This window comes from Phascolarctos cinereus, unplaced genomic scaffold, assembly GCF_003287225.1.
Source record: "Phascolarctos cinereus isolate Bilbo 61053 unplaced genomic scaffold, phaCin_HiC Scaffold_3;HRSCAF=262, whole genome shotgun sequence".
NCBI lineage: Eukaryota > Metazoa > Chordata > Mammalia > Diprotodontia > Phascolarctidae > Phascolarctos > Phascolarctos cinereus.
This window is the reverse complement of record NW_027555736.1, coordinates 164774612-164793667: the sequence shown is the minus strand read 5'-3', so window position 1 is coordinate 164793667 and position 19056 is coordinate 164774612. Positions and strand designations below refer to the sequence as shown.

At 38.8% G+C, this 19056-nt stretch overlaps 1 protein-coding gene across 2 annotated transcripts in view; it reads left to right on the top strand.

The window, feature by feature from the left end:
- The window catches only part of GALK2 (galactokinase 2), a 170521-nt gene that overhangs the window by 112520 nt on the left and 38945 nt on the right, over window positions 1-19056 (top strand). For both annotated transcript variants that reach the window (XM_078151262.1, XM_020978035.2), the window contains exons 6-8: window positions 6904-7002; window positions 8047-8199; window positions 15182-15392. In XM_078151262.1, the coding sequence (XP_078007388.1) occupies window positions 6904-7002; window positions 8047-8199; window positions 15182-15392 (463 nt within the window). The remainder of the gene's footprint in view (window positions 1-6903; window positions 7003-8046; window positions 8200-15181; window positions 15393-19056) is intronic.

Genomic DNA, 19056 nt, shown 5'->3' with positions numbered 1-19056 from the left:
CCCATTTTTTCTTTTACTTCTCTCATTTGACTTTTAAAATCCTTCTTGAACTCTTCTAAGAAGACTTTTTGGACTTCAGACCAGTTCATATTCCCTTTTGAGCTTCCAGATATAGGTTGTTGACAATGTTGTCCTCTTCACAATTTCTGCCTTAATGTTCATTGTTCCCATAATAAGAATCTGTTGTATGTTTCTTTTTGCTCATGGTGTTTGCTTATTTCCTGGCCTTTAAAGAGATTGAGCTCTCTTGCTGGGTTGCAGAGGGCACTGACCCAAGCTTCTTGTGTTGAGAGCCTAGGACCTGGTCACTGGCTTTGTGTGCTGGGGCCTCCAGTGCTGGCAGATGGAGGCTGTAGAATTCTGGCAGCTTACCTGGTGTTGGGCTGGAATCAGCAACACTGGAAATCTAGGGATAGGGTTGGATAGTGTGGCCTCTGGAGATTTCCTGCTCACCTGGGCCCTTCCTTCCTTTTGTTTTCTTCAGCTTCTTTCAGATGGCTATTGCAGGATGTTTATCCATTTGGGGCTCCTTGGAGCTCTGCTTCCCTTAGTTTTGTTGAGGCACTGGGAGACCCAGTCGCTGTAGAATGCTGAGGCACCTGGTGGTTTTCCAAGTTGGTTTCCACTGGTTCCCCTGCCCTCACTGAGGCATTGGGGGTCCAGGTGTTGGTGTTTGCATGTTCCACCACTTGGGTTTCAGGATCTCCTCCTGGAATGCTAAAGGAGGGGCTTTCCACTAGCTTGCTGGGATGCCTCCCCTTCTGTACTGCTCCCCTTCCCCCAGGGCAAGATGTTCCTTTCCTGTTAATACCTCAGGCTACCTGGGCTACTGGACTGCTGCACCCCCGTCTTTCTTCTGGTTCAGCTGTTCCAGGGTTTTTCCTGGGGCGATATTTTCTGGGCTTTCAGAGGTTAAGCCATATCAGCTTTCTTTGAGGAAAGAAATAACAACAGCAAAAAAGAAATTGATTATATTTTAACAGACTGAAAATGATATTGCTGATGGTGAGAGTCATCCCTAATGGTGTACTGTCAGACCCTTGACTTGTTAAAGCAAAGATTGTGATTAATGCAAAGCTAGAGAAAAGAAGAAAAATGAGTAAAAACATAGCCTGCTATTAAAAGTGCTAGCCTCACGTTGGTAACAAGTCATTGATTTAGAAGAAAGGGAAATCAATAGAGGAAAGGACATGAACTGTGACTGTAATAATTTCATGCAGAATTTTAAGTGCCACAAACCAATAATTATAACAAGGAGACCAAGAAAGTTGAAAGATTGCCATGACTTACTTGCCAGGTACAAATATATTGACAACAATGAACAATAGTCATTTGGAATATAAATTTGTAAAGCAATATGGAGGAGGATGAGTAGAATTTGCCTCATAAAAATAGCAAGAGGTAATGAAGGGAAAAGCCAGTTTAAATAAAGGTTGGCCAGGGTCATCCTATAGACATTTATGGATGAGACTGCAAGGAGTCCAACAAATGGATGAAAAATATCTGCAAATATTTTTATAGTTTTTTTTTTCATGATTGCCATCTTGCTTACATTTTTAAGTTACACTCTTGGATGTGTGATCTGGAGCAAGCATTGTTTACCTGGGGTCTGTGAACTAAAAAATTTTTTGGATAACTATTTACATATAATTTATTTCTTTCTTAAGCCCATACATTTTATTTTGTGTATTTAAAAACATTATTCTAGTAAGGGACCTGTGGACTTTACTAGACTAGTAGAAGGATTCAAGACCCTCTCCCTAAAAAAGGTTACAAACCCCTGATCTAGAAGAAGTAGAAATTACCCTCAAGGATAAAAAAGAGTGATGTAACAGTTCAGGGGTAGGGAAGCCACATGTGGCTGTCCAGTCCTCAAGTGTAGCCCTTTGACTGAATCCAAACTTCACAGAACAATTAATTCCCTTAATAAAAGGATTTGTTCTGTCAAGCTTGGACTCAGTCAAAAGGCTGCATCCAAGGACCTAGAAGGCCACAGATTCCCCACCCCTGTAATAGTTAAACTGAACTAGACCAAGTGTACAGAGGAGTCAGCATGGTTTTTGAAGATATCGAAGGATTGATTCTCAAGGTTTCTAAAAGAAGGAATATGTCAAAGTTGTGGAATAATCTTGGACTTTATCATTACCCCCCAAAAAGGTGAATATCAACAACTTCTTACCTGTATCTATACTTTGAATGCTGGGAACATAGATGGAGAACTGGAGGGGACTTAAGGAAGTTATTTAGTGGAAGCCTCTCTGTAACTTTTCCTATCTATATAAATTTTTTAATGAAAATAACTTAAACATGAATAGAAAGTGCGTCCTTGATAAAGATATTCGATAAGAACAGCAAGGCCTTCAAAAGTAATATTCAGTAGTAGACATTTACACTATCGCACAGTTAAATGAAACATAAAGAATGCAAGATCCTACTTTAGTTACTGTTTCTTGACTATTGAAGGAAAAACATTTGTCTTAGTAAAACAAAACTGTCTCAAAGGCAAGTTTGCCACAAGGTGTCGCCCATGTGTATTCCAAAATTGTGGAAGATCTTTTAAAGATGTAACTGAGATAAACTTGTTCTATGATCCTCCAGTTATTAATATCAGACAAGGCATAAAACACGCAGGGGGGGGAGGGAAGAATACATACACATTTACCAAAGGTGTTTGTAACTATCAGAGGAAATGCAATGCAGCTTTGAAGTCAGCAGAATCCTCATAAATCATGAGGTCCTCAGAGGTTCCTGTCTGTAGATGACATGCTGATTGTAATAGCTCTGGAAAATTGTATAGCCTCTTAAATAAGATTTGTAATCACTCCAGAGCCTTCATCTAACTGTCCATGTGAGGGTGGGAGGAGTGAGGGCAAGAAGAACAAGCAGAAGAAGAATGCCTGTTACCAGGCTCTGACAGATAGTTGTATGTACAACCTATGGCACTTGGCCCTTGGTGCATGTAACTTTGATAGGTATTCAGATGGACAGCAAGTTCAGCCCAGAATTGGAGAGATTAGTTCGCATTGCTTATATGTGAAATCATATGTGGGATCACATTATTCTTTTAATGACCATATGCTGAAACAAAAATGACAACCGAAAGACTTAAGACTTTTCTTTTGAAACAAATATTTTGGATTTTTTAACATTACATACAATTTCCAACGTATTCTTTCTGCCTCCCAGAGAGCCATATCTTATAATAGAAAAAAATAGTACAGCAAAACTAACCAACTCATTGAAAAAGTCTGATATCATATATAGCTTAGATTCCATGGCCTCAAGTGAAGGTTGTCCTTTTAATTAAAAAAAATGTTTTGGTGTATGAGGGCTTTCTTTTTATCATTGACCTCCTTGGCTAATGGGTGGGACCTTTAGGTCAAATGGTGTAGATATTTTAGTCACTTTCTTTGCATGATTCCCTTTTGACTTCCAGAATGGTTTGGATCAATTTATAGCTCCACTCATAGTCCGTTATTGTACTTCTCTTTCTGTAGCCCCTTCAATATTAATTTCTCTTCTTTTGTTATCTTTTCCACCTTGCTTAGTGTGAGGTAAAACCCTCAGAGTTGTTTTGATTTGCATGTTACTTATTAGTAGTAAACAGCATTTCATATGGTTGTTAGTGGTTTGCAATATTTCTTTTGAAAACTAATTGTTCATATTCTTTGATTGTTTATCTAATGGGGAATGGCTTTTGGAACTCATCTGTGACAACAAAGTGGCACAATAGATAGGCACTGTTCCTCGAAAGTGCATAGCACAATGACCAGCACGGAGTAGGTGCTTTATTATTATTATTATTGTTTACCATTATATAACAATATTTGGGTGATCTTATTTGGTGGTGAATCATGGAATATGATAGTCTTAAGTATTTGAATTTAAGATCATCCTCAGGAAAACAGATGTGTAGTGGGTATGAACAGATTGTAACAAACTAAATAAGTAATTATGAAGAAAAGTTGGTATGTTATACCTTCAAAGAAATGTATAATAAAAAAAGAAGCTGGGCTAGTCATTTGGCAAGAATGAAGGATAGGTGATGCACAGTGTACTTCATTGGCATCTTTGAGATTTGGAAAGAAAGTGAGGAAGGCCTCAACACATTAGGCATGCCCTCCCTGTGGCAAAGTTATGGGAGGGATGTGGGAAAGAATTAGGCAGGATGAATAGATGGTGATCAATTTACATTGTTGGAAGACATACCCATATTAATGGCATTTTGGAGTGATGGAGCAAGGCTTTCAAATGTGTATCACTTAGGTATGCTGACAGTTTAGTAATTGGTATTCCAGAAGCTCTCAGGCACCTAAAGATATAAAAGTAAAGGTTGTGTAGGTACTCATAATTACAACATTATTGCCATTTATCAAAGTCCATTTTGTAATTAGTAATCATAACTCCAGGACTTATATAGGTCTCTCTTTTTGAGAACTCCAAATGACCTTCATAGCAGTCATCCTGACAACAACCTGTGAGATAGGAGCTATTACTATTCCCATTTTGCAGATGAGGAAAGTGAGGCTGAGAGAGCTTTCCTAGGATCACACAACTAGTAAGTGTGTGAGGCTGGATTTGAACTTAAGTCTTCCTGACTCCTAGGCCAGTGCTCTATCCACTGCTCTTACCTAGCTCCCTTTTATCTTGTTTGTGCTCATATGTTCTTGGCCATTCTTGCCTTACAAAGACAAACTGGATTTCACGGAAGTTAAACCAATTCATTTAATGTTATGCATCACCTGAAACAAGGGAGGGCTATCTATCTATCTATCTATCTATCTAATCTCAGTAGTTAGATGATAGGAAGAGCAGTCTTCACTAGAGGCCAAGGAAGCAGAGTTAAGATTGGGAGGAGAGTGAGGAAAATAACAAAGAAAAACTATTACCAAGGTGTCCATAAAGTATGAAACCTGAGGTATTAAAACAAGATTGAAGGCTGTTTGGCTGAACAGGAATTAAGCTCTGAGATATCTATACTAGATCAGTAAATAAAAATGGATGGAGGGCCAGGAATCTGACTATGAATCTTCCTCCTTTCCCAAAGCTTTGGTCTTTTTATTGGGTTTGCTTTCATTTCCTTCCTTCCCTTTTCTTTATTTTCCAAAGAGGGTAAGTTTTCTAAAAGTCTTGTCCATTGGAGATGAGATCTAAAGTGGATGTTTGTTGTACTGATACCGTGCGTAGCATGTTGTTTGCTTTAAAATGAACGATAATGGTTATGATGGCAGAAAACCTGAAACCTAATGTATATCTGGAGTGGAAGGTTACCTAATTCTTATAACAAAAATAAAGATGTGTGATATTGGTTAAAATCTCTTTTGTTAACTGCTTTTTAAGGGTTGAAATAAGAGATACAAAGAGGGTAAGTTTTCTAAAAGTCTTGTCCATTGGAGATGGGATCTAAAGTGGATGTTTGTTGAATTTTTAGTAAAATTTTATTTATTTACAAATTTACAATTGGACACGGTATTGTATGTGTTGTTTATCTTGTAAAGTGCTTCACACCAATTTTTATGTTCTTTACTTAAATGAATGGATTTTTTTGCATTTTTTCTTTAGTTCATCCCATTGTTGCTTGAAAAAAAAATCAAGAGTTTTCTTTGGATATTTCCTATATTGTGCTTGTAAATATCTTTGTAATTTTGTTGGAACCAAAGAACTTTTTTTTTTTTATGTTGGAACGACTTCCACTGAAAGCCTTCATTGCTGCCTCAGCTTGGTGCAGAGCTGACTTTTGAAGGCTCTGAGAGCAGAGTGCAAGCTTTAGCAAATCCCACCAAGCTAAAACAGTTCCATTTGTGGGCCTAGTGGGTGTACTATGTGTCTGTTGATGTAGTACAAGCCAAGCTGAGTTTGGAGAGGCTCCATCATTGGATTCACTGTGCAAGGAGGAATATTTTAGGCACAGCCATCCTTAAAGACTATCCAGTGCAGGGATTCTTAATCTGTTTTGAGTTCATGGAACCCTTTGATGGTCTGGTGAGTACTATGGATTCTTCAGAATAATGTTTTTGAATGCATAAAATAATATACATAGGGTTATCAAAAAAATCAATTAGATTGAAATACAGTTGTAAAATTTTAAGAAAATTCGTGGACCCTAGGTTAAAAACTCTTGCTCTAATAAGTTGTAGAAGTGTCATGATCTCTTTTAGTGAAGAAAGTATCCACATGGATTAAAATCAAGAATCTTTACAGTATAAAGTAATATCACATAAAATGTAAAATAAAACTATTATTAAGTCAAGCCAAATTGCAGATCATATTTTTCACTCTTTTGTTTTTTCAATTCAGTTCAATTAAATATACATTTATTAAATATGTATTATTTATTTTGTTACATTTATTTATTTTAGTGCTTAGTATGCAAGTGAACTTTATTAATATCTCTTTCATTGTCAGATCCTTGATTATTAACATTTAGATTTTTATCTTTTTATCTTCTGCATTTCATCCAAATGTCTACATTAGACATTGGTAGAAAAATCGTAGAACCTTCACAAAACTAAGGATATAAATGGACATTGATTATTTTATACATACATTGCAAGAAAAGTACTACATTGTACTCATTTTGTATAATACATCATTTGGCACATTCAGTAACTGATTCTAGACCCTTAAGAAACCAACTTTTTGGTCATGTGATTAGTTTAGACCAATTTTTAATGGTTTTCTAGATATGTACATGCAATGTTGCACAGTTGACACAGAGAACAAAATAGATGTATTTGGGGTGTGCACTTTACTGATGTTACAGCTTTTTCTTTGCAGAGTCCTTTCAGTTATTTTGTGGAATTCCAGGGTTCCATAGAACATTTTGAGAAATTCTGATACGTAAGGGAAGGGAAGGAGTATATGTCTTATTTATTTACAATATAAACTCATTTTTATCCCCAGATAGAATTGGCAGAAATCTGTACCAAGAGTGAGCGTTATATTGGCACTGAAGGAGGAGGTATGGATCAGTCCATATCATTTCTTGGAGAGGAAGGAAAGGTAGGTGACAGTGACCTGTTTGGAAGTACCAACTGTGAGAAACCACATAGAGAATAAGGCATTGACATAGCCAAGATGTTTAGTCACTGACAAGTCCAATCATACCTATTCTTTCAGACTTCCCTAAACATTTCCCAACACCATTCCAACATTCAAGTTCATCCTTGATCCTTATCTTCTAGTACCACCAGTTTACCTCTTAAATTTTTTATCTATTTCACTGTTTTCTTTCTGTCTCTTATGCTCTCATGATTTTATTTCAATTCACTTTGCCAGTTGGTCTTTTCTCTTTTTCTTTTATACCCATTTTCCTTCATTGTCTAGTTTGTGTAAGAGATTTCTCAATTCTCTGTGTTTTCTGAAATAGCTCCCTAAAACTCTCCATCTCATGTTCTTTCCAAATTCCTTTGTTGGTTTTTAAACCCAAATGTTAGTTCCTTTACCTCATGTATTCATAACCTCTCTTTCTATAATTTACTCTTTAGTAATATTTCTCTCTATAAACATTTTAGGACCTAGGCTTTGGGGAAGAAAATGTTGACAGTCAGCCAGAAGTAGATTCCTATGCTGGTTGCCACTTCCCTTTGGCTATCAGCTCCCTCAGACAGAGTAGAACTTTTTGGTTGCTGTCCAGAAACTGCCCACTTCCAAAATAAATGCAGACATTTCTTCTAAACCTTTATAATTTTCAGTACTGCATCAACTTCCTACAGATTTGGCTGTTCTTCAAGAACACCTGGATTATTTCTTATTTAATATATGTTGTTGAAATATGTTGCTTGAATTTAGATTTCCAAAGCCCCAGGCGCAGAAGAGGAGGGGCTTTTCTTCAGCACATAGACATTGCTTGAGCTGTGCAGTAAGAAGACCTAAGTGGCAGGTTTGAAGACAGTGGTTCCGAATGGCATATAGCTGGGTTATTTGGTTTGTCCAGCCTGAGTAGTCTGCTAGGTTGGGAGAAGACTTTGAAAGAATCTCTTTTGTACTGATTGTGTGTGCCTGAACCATTTCTAGGTTTTAATCTGTAATTTTTTCTTTCAAAAGGCCAAGTTAATAGAGTTCAATCCTCTGAGGACAACTGATGTCCAACTTCCAAGTGAAGCAAGTTTTGTGATTGCTAACAGTTGTGTTGCAATGAATAAGGCAGCAACTTCTCATTTCAATACTCGGGTGATGGAGTGTCGACTAGCTGCAAAGGTAATACACTTTGTAAACTCTTGGCAGACTCATGCAGGATTGTTGCTCCCGTCACTCCCCATGATCCCAATTACTCTGATGCCACATATTTTTTGTGTAATGCTACCAGAAGCACAAGTAGGATTTTGCACTTGGAGGACAAAGTATTGGAACTAAATCCCAGTTGTTCTCTTGTATTCCTCACCAGCTTTCCACTATAACAATCTTCCCTCACTCCCAAATATTATCTGAGCTCAACTTGGCTCTTCTCCCCAATTCCTACCCTTTCAAAACTATCTCACTGACTTGTCATACTTGGCTCTTCTGAATATCCCTAGAATGTAGAATTTCCTGTAGAATGGAAGGGGTGGGATTCCCAGTCACTAGGGATGAGCCAACAGAACTCCATTTTGATTTCTTTTTCCAATATGATTTGGAGGCAGCTTTCATGAACTGTTGTTGGCTGGCTTCTGGGGTGGGGTTGACACAGAAGAGGGAGAGGAATTTCTCTGTAGAAGCCCTTCACAGGCACAATTCATGCTTAAGAGGCATCTGCAGTGCTCTTTAAAGGTTTGTAGTTAATCTTTACGGATAGTGAGTTTTTTAAATAGTCTGTTTCTTTTTCTTTTAAAAAAATTTATCATATCCTAACAACATTTTTACTACATAAAATATTTAATCAAAAATATGTCTTACCAGAGAAGGAGGTTGTCCAGTCATGGGGGAGTGAGGGATAGGAAAAGAAGTGTATCTGACTGTTGCTCTGGTGTCCATAAAACATTAAAAGACCCAGGGAAAGACCTCCAGTTTCTTGAGTAGATCCTCTCTGTGGAAGAATCAGATAGCATGACATAGTGGATGGAGTTCAGTTCTGCGCTGATGGAGGGGTCAGGTCCCATGCTAGTGAATTCTTGGTTCCACCTTAGCCTCATGAGTAGGAGTTAAGACTTCTTAGGGAATCAAGAGTAGTCAGATGGGAGTTCAGAATCTTTGGTGAAAAGCAAATCACTTTAATTATTGGAACTCCTGGTGACATCATACCATGTGTAGAGGTAAGGGAGTAGGGGAGAAAGCACATAAAAGAGTTTTGACAGAAGAGAGAGAGCACCAAAGTCAAGGCATTATTGAATCCTTGGAAAGTACATTAATTCTTCATCTTAATTTTATGCTCAGTTTTAAATCTAGATTTTTGATTTCGTGACTGACTAGTAAGCTGCTGTGTAATTGGGATCATATCTTAAACTTCTTTTGTATGACTGTATAGCAAAGGTCTTTGCTTGCTAGGTAGGGGAGGGAGAAAATATGCATTTGTATAGCGCCTAGTATGTGCCAGGCACAGTGATAAGCACTTATAAATATTATCGCATTTGATCCTCACAGTAACTGCCAAGTAGGAAGTTGAGGAAAATGAGGCAAATAGAGGTTAATGCCTTGCCCAGGGTCACACAGATAGTAAGTAATTGAGGGCAAATTTGAACTCAGGTCTTTCTGACTCTAGGTCCTGTGCTCTGTACACCCTGTCACTTAACTGCCTATGAGTACTTGTTGAAGGATTTTTAGAGAGGAAACAGGGGATAGGAGCCAATTGTAGTGCTCTTTCCTGACTAAACAAGAAGTTGTGGCTATTTTCTATTTATTAGCATTTAAAAATCAGGGTGGGAGAGGTTGAAGTTGAAGACTGGCTGGAGAGTCCTGGTACCAGCCTCCTCAGTGACTCCCTTCATGGGTTTAAACAAGGAACGTGATTCATTGTTCCATGGATTGAGAGCTAGACAGAACGTTAGAAGTCTTCCTTTTCTACTACCCAACTCTAAAGTTAAGGAAGCATGTTCAGATAATTTAAGTGATTTGCCTAAGGTCCCATGCAGAGCTACTACAGATCAGAGTTGGGATTATTAGAATCCAGGTCCTCTGATTGCAAATCTACTGTTCTTTCCAAAACACCATACCATATCTCAGACTTCTGTCTCCCATTTTTATCTATGGTAAAAATCAATCTTATGACCCTCACAGAAGTAGGGTGTGGATTCAGAGGTTTGTACAGGAGTTAGCACAAAAAAAAACCCAAAGAAAAAGAAGAGCAAGGAAGAAAAATGGCTATCTGATGAGGCTTTGCAAATAGTTTAGGAGAGAAGGAAAGCAAAAGGGAAAGGAGAAAGGGAAAGATGTGCCCAACTGAATGCAGAATTCCAGAGAACAGCATGGAGACATAAGAAAGTTTTATTAAATGAGCAATGTAAAGAAATAGAAGGAAACAACAGAATGGGAAAGACAAAAGATCTCTAAGAAAATTAGAGATATTAAGGGAATGTTTCATGCAGAAATGGGAGTAATAAAAGACAAAAATTAGACTTAATACAAGCAGAAGAAATTAAGAACTGGCAAGAATATACAGAAGAACTGTAGATGAAAGATGTTAACATCACTAATAACCACATTAGTGTGGTTACTAATCTAGAGCCAGACATGTTGGAGAATGAAGTCAAGTGGGCCTTAGGAGGAATTGCTAACAATAAATGTTAGTGGAGATGATGGAATTCCAACAAGCTATTTAAAATTCTAAAAGATGATGTTGTTAAAGTGCAGCGCTCAGTATGCCAGAAAATTTGGAAAACTCAACAGAGGCCAGTGGATTGGAAAAGATTTGTTTACGTCCCAGTCTTAAAAAAGCACAGTGCCAAGGAATGTTCAAAGTACCAGACAATTGTGCTCATTTCATACATCTGGAAAGTTATGCTTAAGGCTCTGCAAGCTAGGCTTCAGCAATATGTGAACCAAGAATTACCAGAAGAGCAGGCTGGTTTTTGAAGAGGCTGAGGAACTAGAGACCAAATTGCCAACATTCATTGGATTGTGGAGAAAGCAAGGGAGTTCCAGGAAGAAACATCTATTTCTGCTTCATTGAAACCTTTGACTGTGTGAATCACAACAAAATGTGTCAAGTCCTCAAAGAGATGGGAGTACCAGATCATTTTACTTGTCTCTTGAGGAACCTGCTTGTGGGCCAAGAAGCAACAGTTAGAACCTAAGACGGAACAACTGATTGGTTTACGATATGGAAAAGAAGTACAACAAGGCTGTATGTGGTCACCTTACCTATTTAACTTACATGCACAGTAGATCATGCAAAATGTCTGGATGAATCAAAAGATGAAATTAAGGTTGCTGGGAAAAATATCAACAAACTCAGATGCGGATGATACCACTCTGATGGCAGAAAGTGATGAGGAATTTAAGAAGCTTCTTGATGAGGGTGAAAAAGGAGAATGTAAAAGCTTAACATAAAAAAGCCACAAACAAACAAACTAAGATCTTGGCAACTGCTCCCATTATCTCCTGGCAAATAGAGGGAAAAGAAATGGAAGCAGTTTCAGATTTATATTCTTGAGCTCAAAGATCACCATAGACAGTGACTGTAGCCATGGCATTAAAAGACACTTGCTTCTTGGAAGGAAAGCTATGGCAAATACTAAAAAACAGAGACATCATCTTGCTGACAAAGGACCATCTACTGAAAACTATGATTTTCCCAGTAGCAGTGTATGGCTGTGAGTGTTGGATTATAAGGAAAGCTGAGTGCCACAGAACCAGTGCTTTAAAATTGTGGTACTATAGAAGATTTTTGGGAGTCCCTTGGACAGCAAGGACATCATATCAGTCAATACTTAAAGAAATTAATTTAGGCTATTTGTTGGAAAGTCAAAGACTAAAGCTGAAGCTTAAATACTCTGGCCACATAATGAGAAAACAGGACTCATTTGAAAAGACCCTGATGCTGGGAAAGATTGAAGGCAAAAGTAAAAGGGGATGGCAGAGGATGAGATGGAGAGATAGTGTCATGGAAACAACAAACATGAACTTAGATGGACTTTGAGAGGTAGTGAAAGATACAAGGAGCTGGCGTGGTATGCTGCATGGAGTCATAAAGAGTCAGACATGCCTGAATGACTGAACAATAACAACAACAAAGAAATTGATGAGTAGTTTATAGGGCACTTTGACTTGGAACCAGGAAGACATACCTCAAACATTAGCTGAGTGACTGACGATGGGCAAGTCACTTAACCTCTCTTGGCCTCAGTTTTCTCATCTTGAAAATGAGAAGATGGGATACAATGGCCTTTAAGGTCCTTTCTAGCTTTAAATCTTAGGGTCAGATTTAGAGCTGGAAGGGACTTTAGAGGCCATCAAGGCCTCTCTTCATTTCACAGGTAAAGAAATTCTGAATCTCAGAGAAGGAAAATGACTTTCTCAGAGTCACACAACTAGTGGGTGTCTGAGGTTGGAATTGAATCATCATGCCACATAATGTTGGTGATAAATGTTGACAGCTTATCCGTATTATTAGGAAACGTGTTTTCTTTCTTCCCTTAATCCAAATGCTGAGTGGAGAGGTGCTTAGAAGAAATCAGATGTAGCACTGGACCCATAAGTGGCAAATACTCTCACTGACGCTTTGTCCTTGAGAAATGGCAATCTTACTTGCTTCCCTCATCTGTAAGTCATCTTACTGTCTCCAGAGCCAAATTTCAAAGGGTCTCAAGTGGGTTTCCCTGTTCTACTGCTTGAATTGTGTGCTACTCATCTGCTCATAGGAAATTACAGCTGATGTTGAGGGCATGTGGTAGATTTCATTGGTAATTGAAATGCATACCAGATTGGCTGTGTGGACCTTCCAGATGAAAGCTAAGTGGACAGTTGGGCTAACCATTAGCAAATTGCGGATGTAGTTGGATTGAATGTGAAATTCTTTGAGTCAGTGCCTCTGTGTGCAGATCAATCACACGTAGGAAAAGAGAGGCTAGCTTTTGAAAACTGAGCCCTGGAGCCATTTTCCTTGCATCTTACATACCCAGATGCTATGGGCTCTGTTACCCTGGAGAGGGTCTCTGGGGAAATATGACTTCTGGGACTAGGAATTGGAACTTCGGTGTTTAATAACGAAGAGAGTCAGGACTAAGATGTCATTTTTGACATGTCTGAACAAGCAAGACTTAAATTTCTTGTCAAGGTTCATTCCAAGATTCTCTAATGCTTTTCCTAGTTTCTTTATGGTTATTTCCAAATTTAAGTACCTATGAAAACAATTTCTAAGGTTTAAACTGTGGCATGAACTTATGTAGGTAGATTAACTTGGAACCCTTGGGAAATGACTGCTTCACTTTGTTGAGTTCAGGGACTTGAACGTGAAAGATGTGAGCTCAAAGCCCAGCTCATCCACTTAATAGCCATGTGCTCAAGACAAGTTATTTGCCTTCTCTGAATCTCAATTCCTTCATCTATGATGTGGAAACAATTATACTCAAGACTTAGTTGTTTAACTTATAGGCTAAAGTGAAGATCTCCAGCACATAGCACAGTGCTTGGCACAGTTAAGTAATTAATAAATGCTTATTGGTTGAGTGGTTGATCAATATCTTTGGGCAAATCAGTTAACTTCTCTGAACTTCATTTTCACTATCTGTAAAATGGGAGTGATAATGTCTGTAATGATGATGTTTATAGTTAAATTTCTTATGAGAATCGAACAAGATAGTATATGGAAAATGCATTGTAAACCTCACAGCGTCAGTCAGTCAGTTAACATTTACTAAACCCTACTATGTCCCAGGCAATATACTAAGTATACTGAGTAATAAGTGCACTAAAGGAACACAAAGAAAAGTAAAAGACAGGTCTCTTCTCTGAAGGAGTTCATAGTCTACAGGGATGCAATATGCAAATAACTATGCTGTATGAATGTCAGCTATTATCATTATATCCTTAAGCCAGATTTAGAGGAGTAGCAGGGAAAAAACAAAGTCATTTAGAATAAGGCTTTTAAAATGGATGTAAAATGAACTGTAGAATGTGTTAAACAAAGGATACTGTTGTTTGGTTTCCCAGGTCATCTTTAAAAGCATTAACTCTTTTCAGATGTACAATCTGAGGTTTTTAAGAGTATCATTGAATAAAAGTGCTTGTTATTAATGTTTCCCTGAAATTAATGGTCTTAACCAAAATACAAAGCTTTTTTGGTACATCCTGCTTCCTTCACAGAATAAGGAAAATCTAATAATTGGTATTGCAGTAGAGTAAATCAATTGCACATTTCCTTATGGAGTTTTCTCTTTTCTCCTTCCTAATTTCTTCTCACTGTTTGTTCTCTGCCCTTGCCATACCTTGGACCCAGGAAATGAAGCTTGACTGGCCCTAGTGTCTGTTCCAAGGACTAGGGGAAAGGCACTGTCTGGATTCAAGCATTCTCTCCTCTTTTGAGTGCCAGCTCCTTTTAGAGGGCTTATGCAGTGGCCAGTGGGATAAACCACAGTGGATTACAGAGAGAGGATAGAGAGAGACACACTCTGGTTTGGAGATCCCTAAAAAAATCCTTACAACAAGTTCCTGCTGGTCCCAAGGATTTGGTACATGCTTAATTTAGGGTACTCTCTCAGAGGAGAAGGGAAAACACAGTTTTACCATACCACCAGTTGAATGAAAATGGTTTTTCATGAATTCCCCAAAGAGGATTTCATTTAAAATACCATCCAGATGTCCAGATACTCAAGTTCATTAACTACCTTCCAAGTGACATCTAGTAAACAGGAGAATTCCTAACCAGGTCATTGATGACATGACTCTCTCAGACTCACATCACGTGAGATTAGAATAGTTTTCTGTGAATGTTATAAAGGCAGGGTACAGCAAGGATAAATCATCTGACTAGGGATTAAAAGTGCAGAACTGTCTGTGGAAGTAGCCCTGTGGGAAAGGCATAACATCAATAAGAGATTAGTGTTCTTTTTTGGAGGACAAAGACTAATTTTTCTGGTCTTTGAACATCTGTCATATAAGAATGGGAACTTCCAAACATCTGAACCCACTCTATATTTCTGAGCAATGGTGGGGAGCTTGAGTAGATTGAGCGGAAAGAAATTCATCTTCATGTTGAATTTGGTTAATTAAAACATGGCCTGTTGATTTCTGAATAGAAATTGATCATTGTCTTGATTTGAATTTGCAGTTCCTGGCTAAGTACAAAGGCCTGGAATGGAACAAAGCACTATGCTTGGAGGAGGTGCAGGTCAAACTAGGATTAAGCCTGGAGGAAATGTTGCTGCTAGTGGAAGAAGTCTTCCATTCAGAACCTTACAGCCAAGAGGAAGTCTGCAGTTACTTAGAAATTAGCCTGGAGGAGCTCAAGACCCAAATCCTTTGTAAGAACACTCAAGATGGTAAGTCTTGAGAACTTCCAACCAAAGATGAATTGCTTCCATTTCTTTATCTCTAGTAAGTGGTTAAAACCCAAGTTCTCAAGTGAAATATATCAATTTCGAAGCAGTCTGGAGTGAAAATCTAGGTTATGTAATTCCCTGACCTTTTCTGTTTCTCCCACACTTATCCACCCTTTGGCCATTTAGTTACTAATAGTAAATACTTGCAGTGAGAAAAGTACCTCCCAAGTGATGTGTTATTATAGCCAATGGCATCAGGAAAACTCAACTGACTTGTGTCAGGCTGGATGATTTCCATCATAGCCTGTAGCCCATATTCTCTATCTTTTTGTTAAATTGTTAGATCTGTTTTATTTCTTTAGGCGTCTTGTCTGGCAGCACCAGAAACTGGAGATGGAGGTAGGGGTTATGGGATTATGAAGAGAGTGCAGTTCCTTGGTACTGCTTGGCTGAGAAATGGAAGATGGTCCATTTGATGGAGGGCAGACCTACCGAGACTATTGGCTCTTAGCCATGGCCTTGTAGCTTTTCAGTGGGCCCCGACTATAGCCATGCTTTAAACTCAGATCTTCTGACATGTTGGCTGGCCTTTTACTCAAAATACCATGCTGCCTTTCTCTCTCTCTCTGTTTTTTTTTTAAGCCTCAAAAGAGGAGGGAGATGTTTAATAGGGGCCCAAACCCCTCAGCCGTGGAGTTGCTGCTTCCCATTCTCTTCTCAGCTCTTGGTCCTGGTGGCAGGTGCTTCCACCTCCCTCAGGGGCCGTTTCTGGGCTCAGGCTTGTGGCATCCTCAGCTCTGAGTAAAGCAGGAGAGATGAGCACGAAAATGCTTCTCCAGAGCACAGAGCCATCTTATGCTGCCTCTCTTGCTGTGCAAAAATTGATGTGATCATTTCCTCTTTTTATTCTCTTCTCTCTATTCCTATCATCCATGCCCTAATACAGATTCTCATTTCTCCCCTTTTGGATTATTGCAGTTACTTTTTAGTTGTTCTTTCCTGCTAAGTCTTTCTACTCTATCCTTGAAATCATCATTTGGAGTGGTTGCCACTTCTCTTCCTTCCTATAGTTTCTAAGAGAAATCATCTTCTAGAAGGCAGCTGCTGCTTTTAGTTCTGGGAGAGATAGGAGGAAGGGAAAGGGATGAGGAGGGTAATCTTGGGGTTAGAGAGGGGCTGAAGTGACTTCAGAGAACCAAGGCTGCAGATAAGTCATTTTTCAAAAGATGATGGAGATCACACCAGGTTATCAATATGGAGGCTACATGGCCAAGTCTCTGTTAGTAAGGGCTTCAAAGAGAAATTTCTCCTCAAAGGCAGCAACTAAGTGATAGTGGCATATAAAGCATTAAGTGGAGATTTCATGAAAACCATGAAAATTTATTGATGAGACTATCCCTTGGTGATGCTGCTATGTTCTATGACTCATCCATAGAGTAGTCAAAAGCTTTCTTGTTTAATTGTAAGCCACCTTTTTGGTTTGTTTATTTTTTGGGCTGTACTTATGATTTCTTTGGTATAGGGAAATCATACTCTCCACTCATCCCCCCCAGGGAGGAAACTCCTGTACCAATTCATTTTGGGCGTCAATGATGCAGTCATTTCCTGTCTCTGTTCCCTTCGCTCTGTTCCTATCATCCACACCCTAGTTTAGTTTCTCATGTGTTCCCTCTTGCACAATTGCAGTTACTTCCCAGTAGGCCTTTTCTACTAAATCTTAACACTCTACCTTTCAAATCCTCATTCACATGCTTACCAGGCATATCTTCCTTCCTTAGACATGTATATTTGATCATGTTCTTCTTTTGCTCAAAACCTTTCAGAGGCTTTCTTGTTACCTACTCACTAAAAGTTCTTAAGATCTTTTTACCTGAAATTCCAGGCCTCTTGCCCTCCAGGCCTACCTTACCTTTGCAGCCTTATCTTATGTCCCTTCAACTATTCTGTGCTCAGGCAAAACTGGAAACCCCATGCTTTTTTTCCTTCTGGTCCATACTCACACTGGTTTCATGCCAAATAAAAGGAAGTGTTTTTACTTAGTAGTAGTATTAATAATGGGGCAGTAAGGTGGTGCAGTGAATAAAGCGCTGGGCCTGGAGTCAAGAAGACCTGAGTTCAAATGCAGCCTCAGATACTTAATAGCTGTATGACCCTGGGCAAGTCACTTAAATTTGTTTGCCTGCATTTCCTCATCTGTAAAATGAGCTGGAGAAGGAAATGGCAAACCATTCTAGAATTCTTCTCAAGAAAACCCCAAATGCAGTTATGAAGAGTTAGATATGACTGAAACAACTGGACAAGAACAAAATATTAATTGTAGTAGCTGATATTGATAGAGTGCCCATTATGTGTCAGGCACTGTGTTGTGTTCTTTATAATTATTATCTTATTCGATCCTCACAACAACCCTAGGAGGTAAGTGCTATTATTATCCCCATTTTATAAAGGAGGAAACTGAAGCAGACAAAAGTTAAGTGACTTGCCCAGGGTTACACAGTGAGCATATGTCTGAGGCTGAATTTGAGTTCAGGTCTTCCTGACTCCAGGCTCTTTACCCACCGTGCCACCCAGCTGCCCCAAGCAGGAAACTTGTGGAACCCTATACTGATCCTACTCAAGAAGTTCTAGTGGCTCCCTTCTGCCTGTAAGACAAAATATACACTCTTCTGCTGGGCATGTAAGCCTCTGTACAGATTGACACTGGCTTACCTTTGCAGGCTTATTTCACATTGCTCTTCTATATCCTCTTTATGCATTCTATCTTCCAAATTAGTCTAGTTACTGTTCTTTGACCTTGGAATTCACTTTTCTGTCCTCTTTTCTTTTGCACAGGCTGTCCTCCATACCTGCAAATGCACTCCTTTCTCTCTTCAGCCTCTAGGAATAACTTGCTTCTTTCAAGCCACAACTCAAGGGTTGTCTCCTCCATGATGCCTATCCTGATTTCCCCAGCTGTAGTGCTCTCCCATCTCAAAATTACTTTGTATATGTGATATGTGTGATGATGTGGAAAGCTCCCTGAGGGTAGGGGCTTTTTGTTTTTGTCTTCTTGGAGCCATCATAGTATAGTCTTTTAGAATGAACAGATAGATATATTTATTCATTCCATATGTCATCACACAAATCTCTTGCCCCAGGTAGACTTGATATATTCACTTATTTCAGTCCTATTCCCATCTTTGTCCATTATTCCTCATTCTTGTTGGCTTGAAGTGTCCTTCCTCTTTACCTTTGCCTATCCAGTTGTTATACATGCTTCAGACCCAACTTAGTTCCTACCTTTTCTATGAATCTTCCCTGACCACCCTTTCTCCCCTCTCCTTGTTCTGTCCCTCTGCCTCTGCTTGTACTTTTCCTTCTCAGTCTGCCCTTTCTTCCTGAGTATTCTGGGGTACTTTGCATTATTCTCTTGTCTTGCCTATTGTCATTTTAAACTTCTTGAGTGAACTCTTATTTCATCTGATTCTTATTTTATTTTTGTGTCTTAGCACTGTGTACAATAAAGGTCCTTAATAAGTCATTTTTGATTCAAATTATGAAACACAGAAAACTGGTCCCCAAGAGGACAGGACTTAGGACAAATACTTGGACATATGAACCTGTAGGTGGTTGGCCTTATTGGTCACAGTGTAGTGAATTGAGTTGTTGTGTTTAAGAAGTAGTC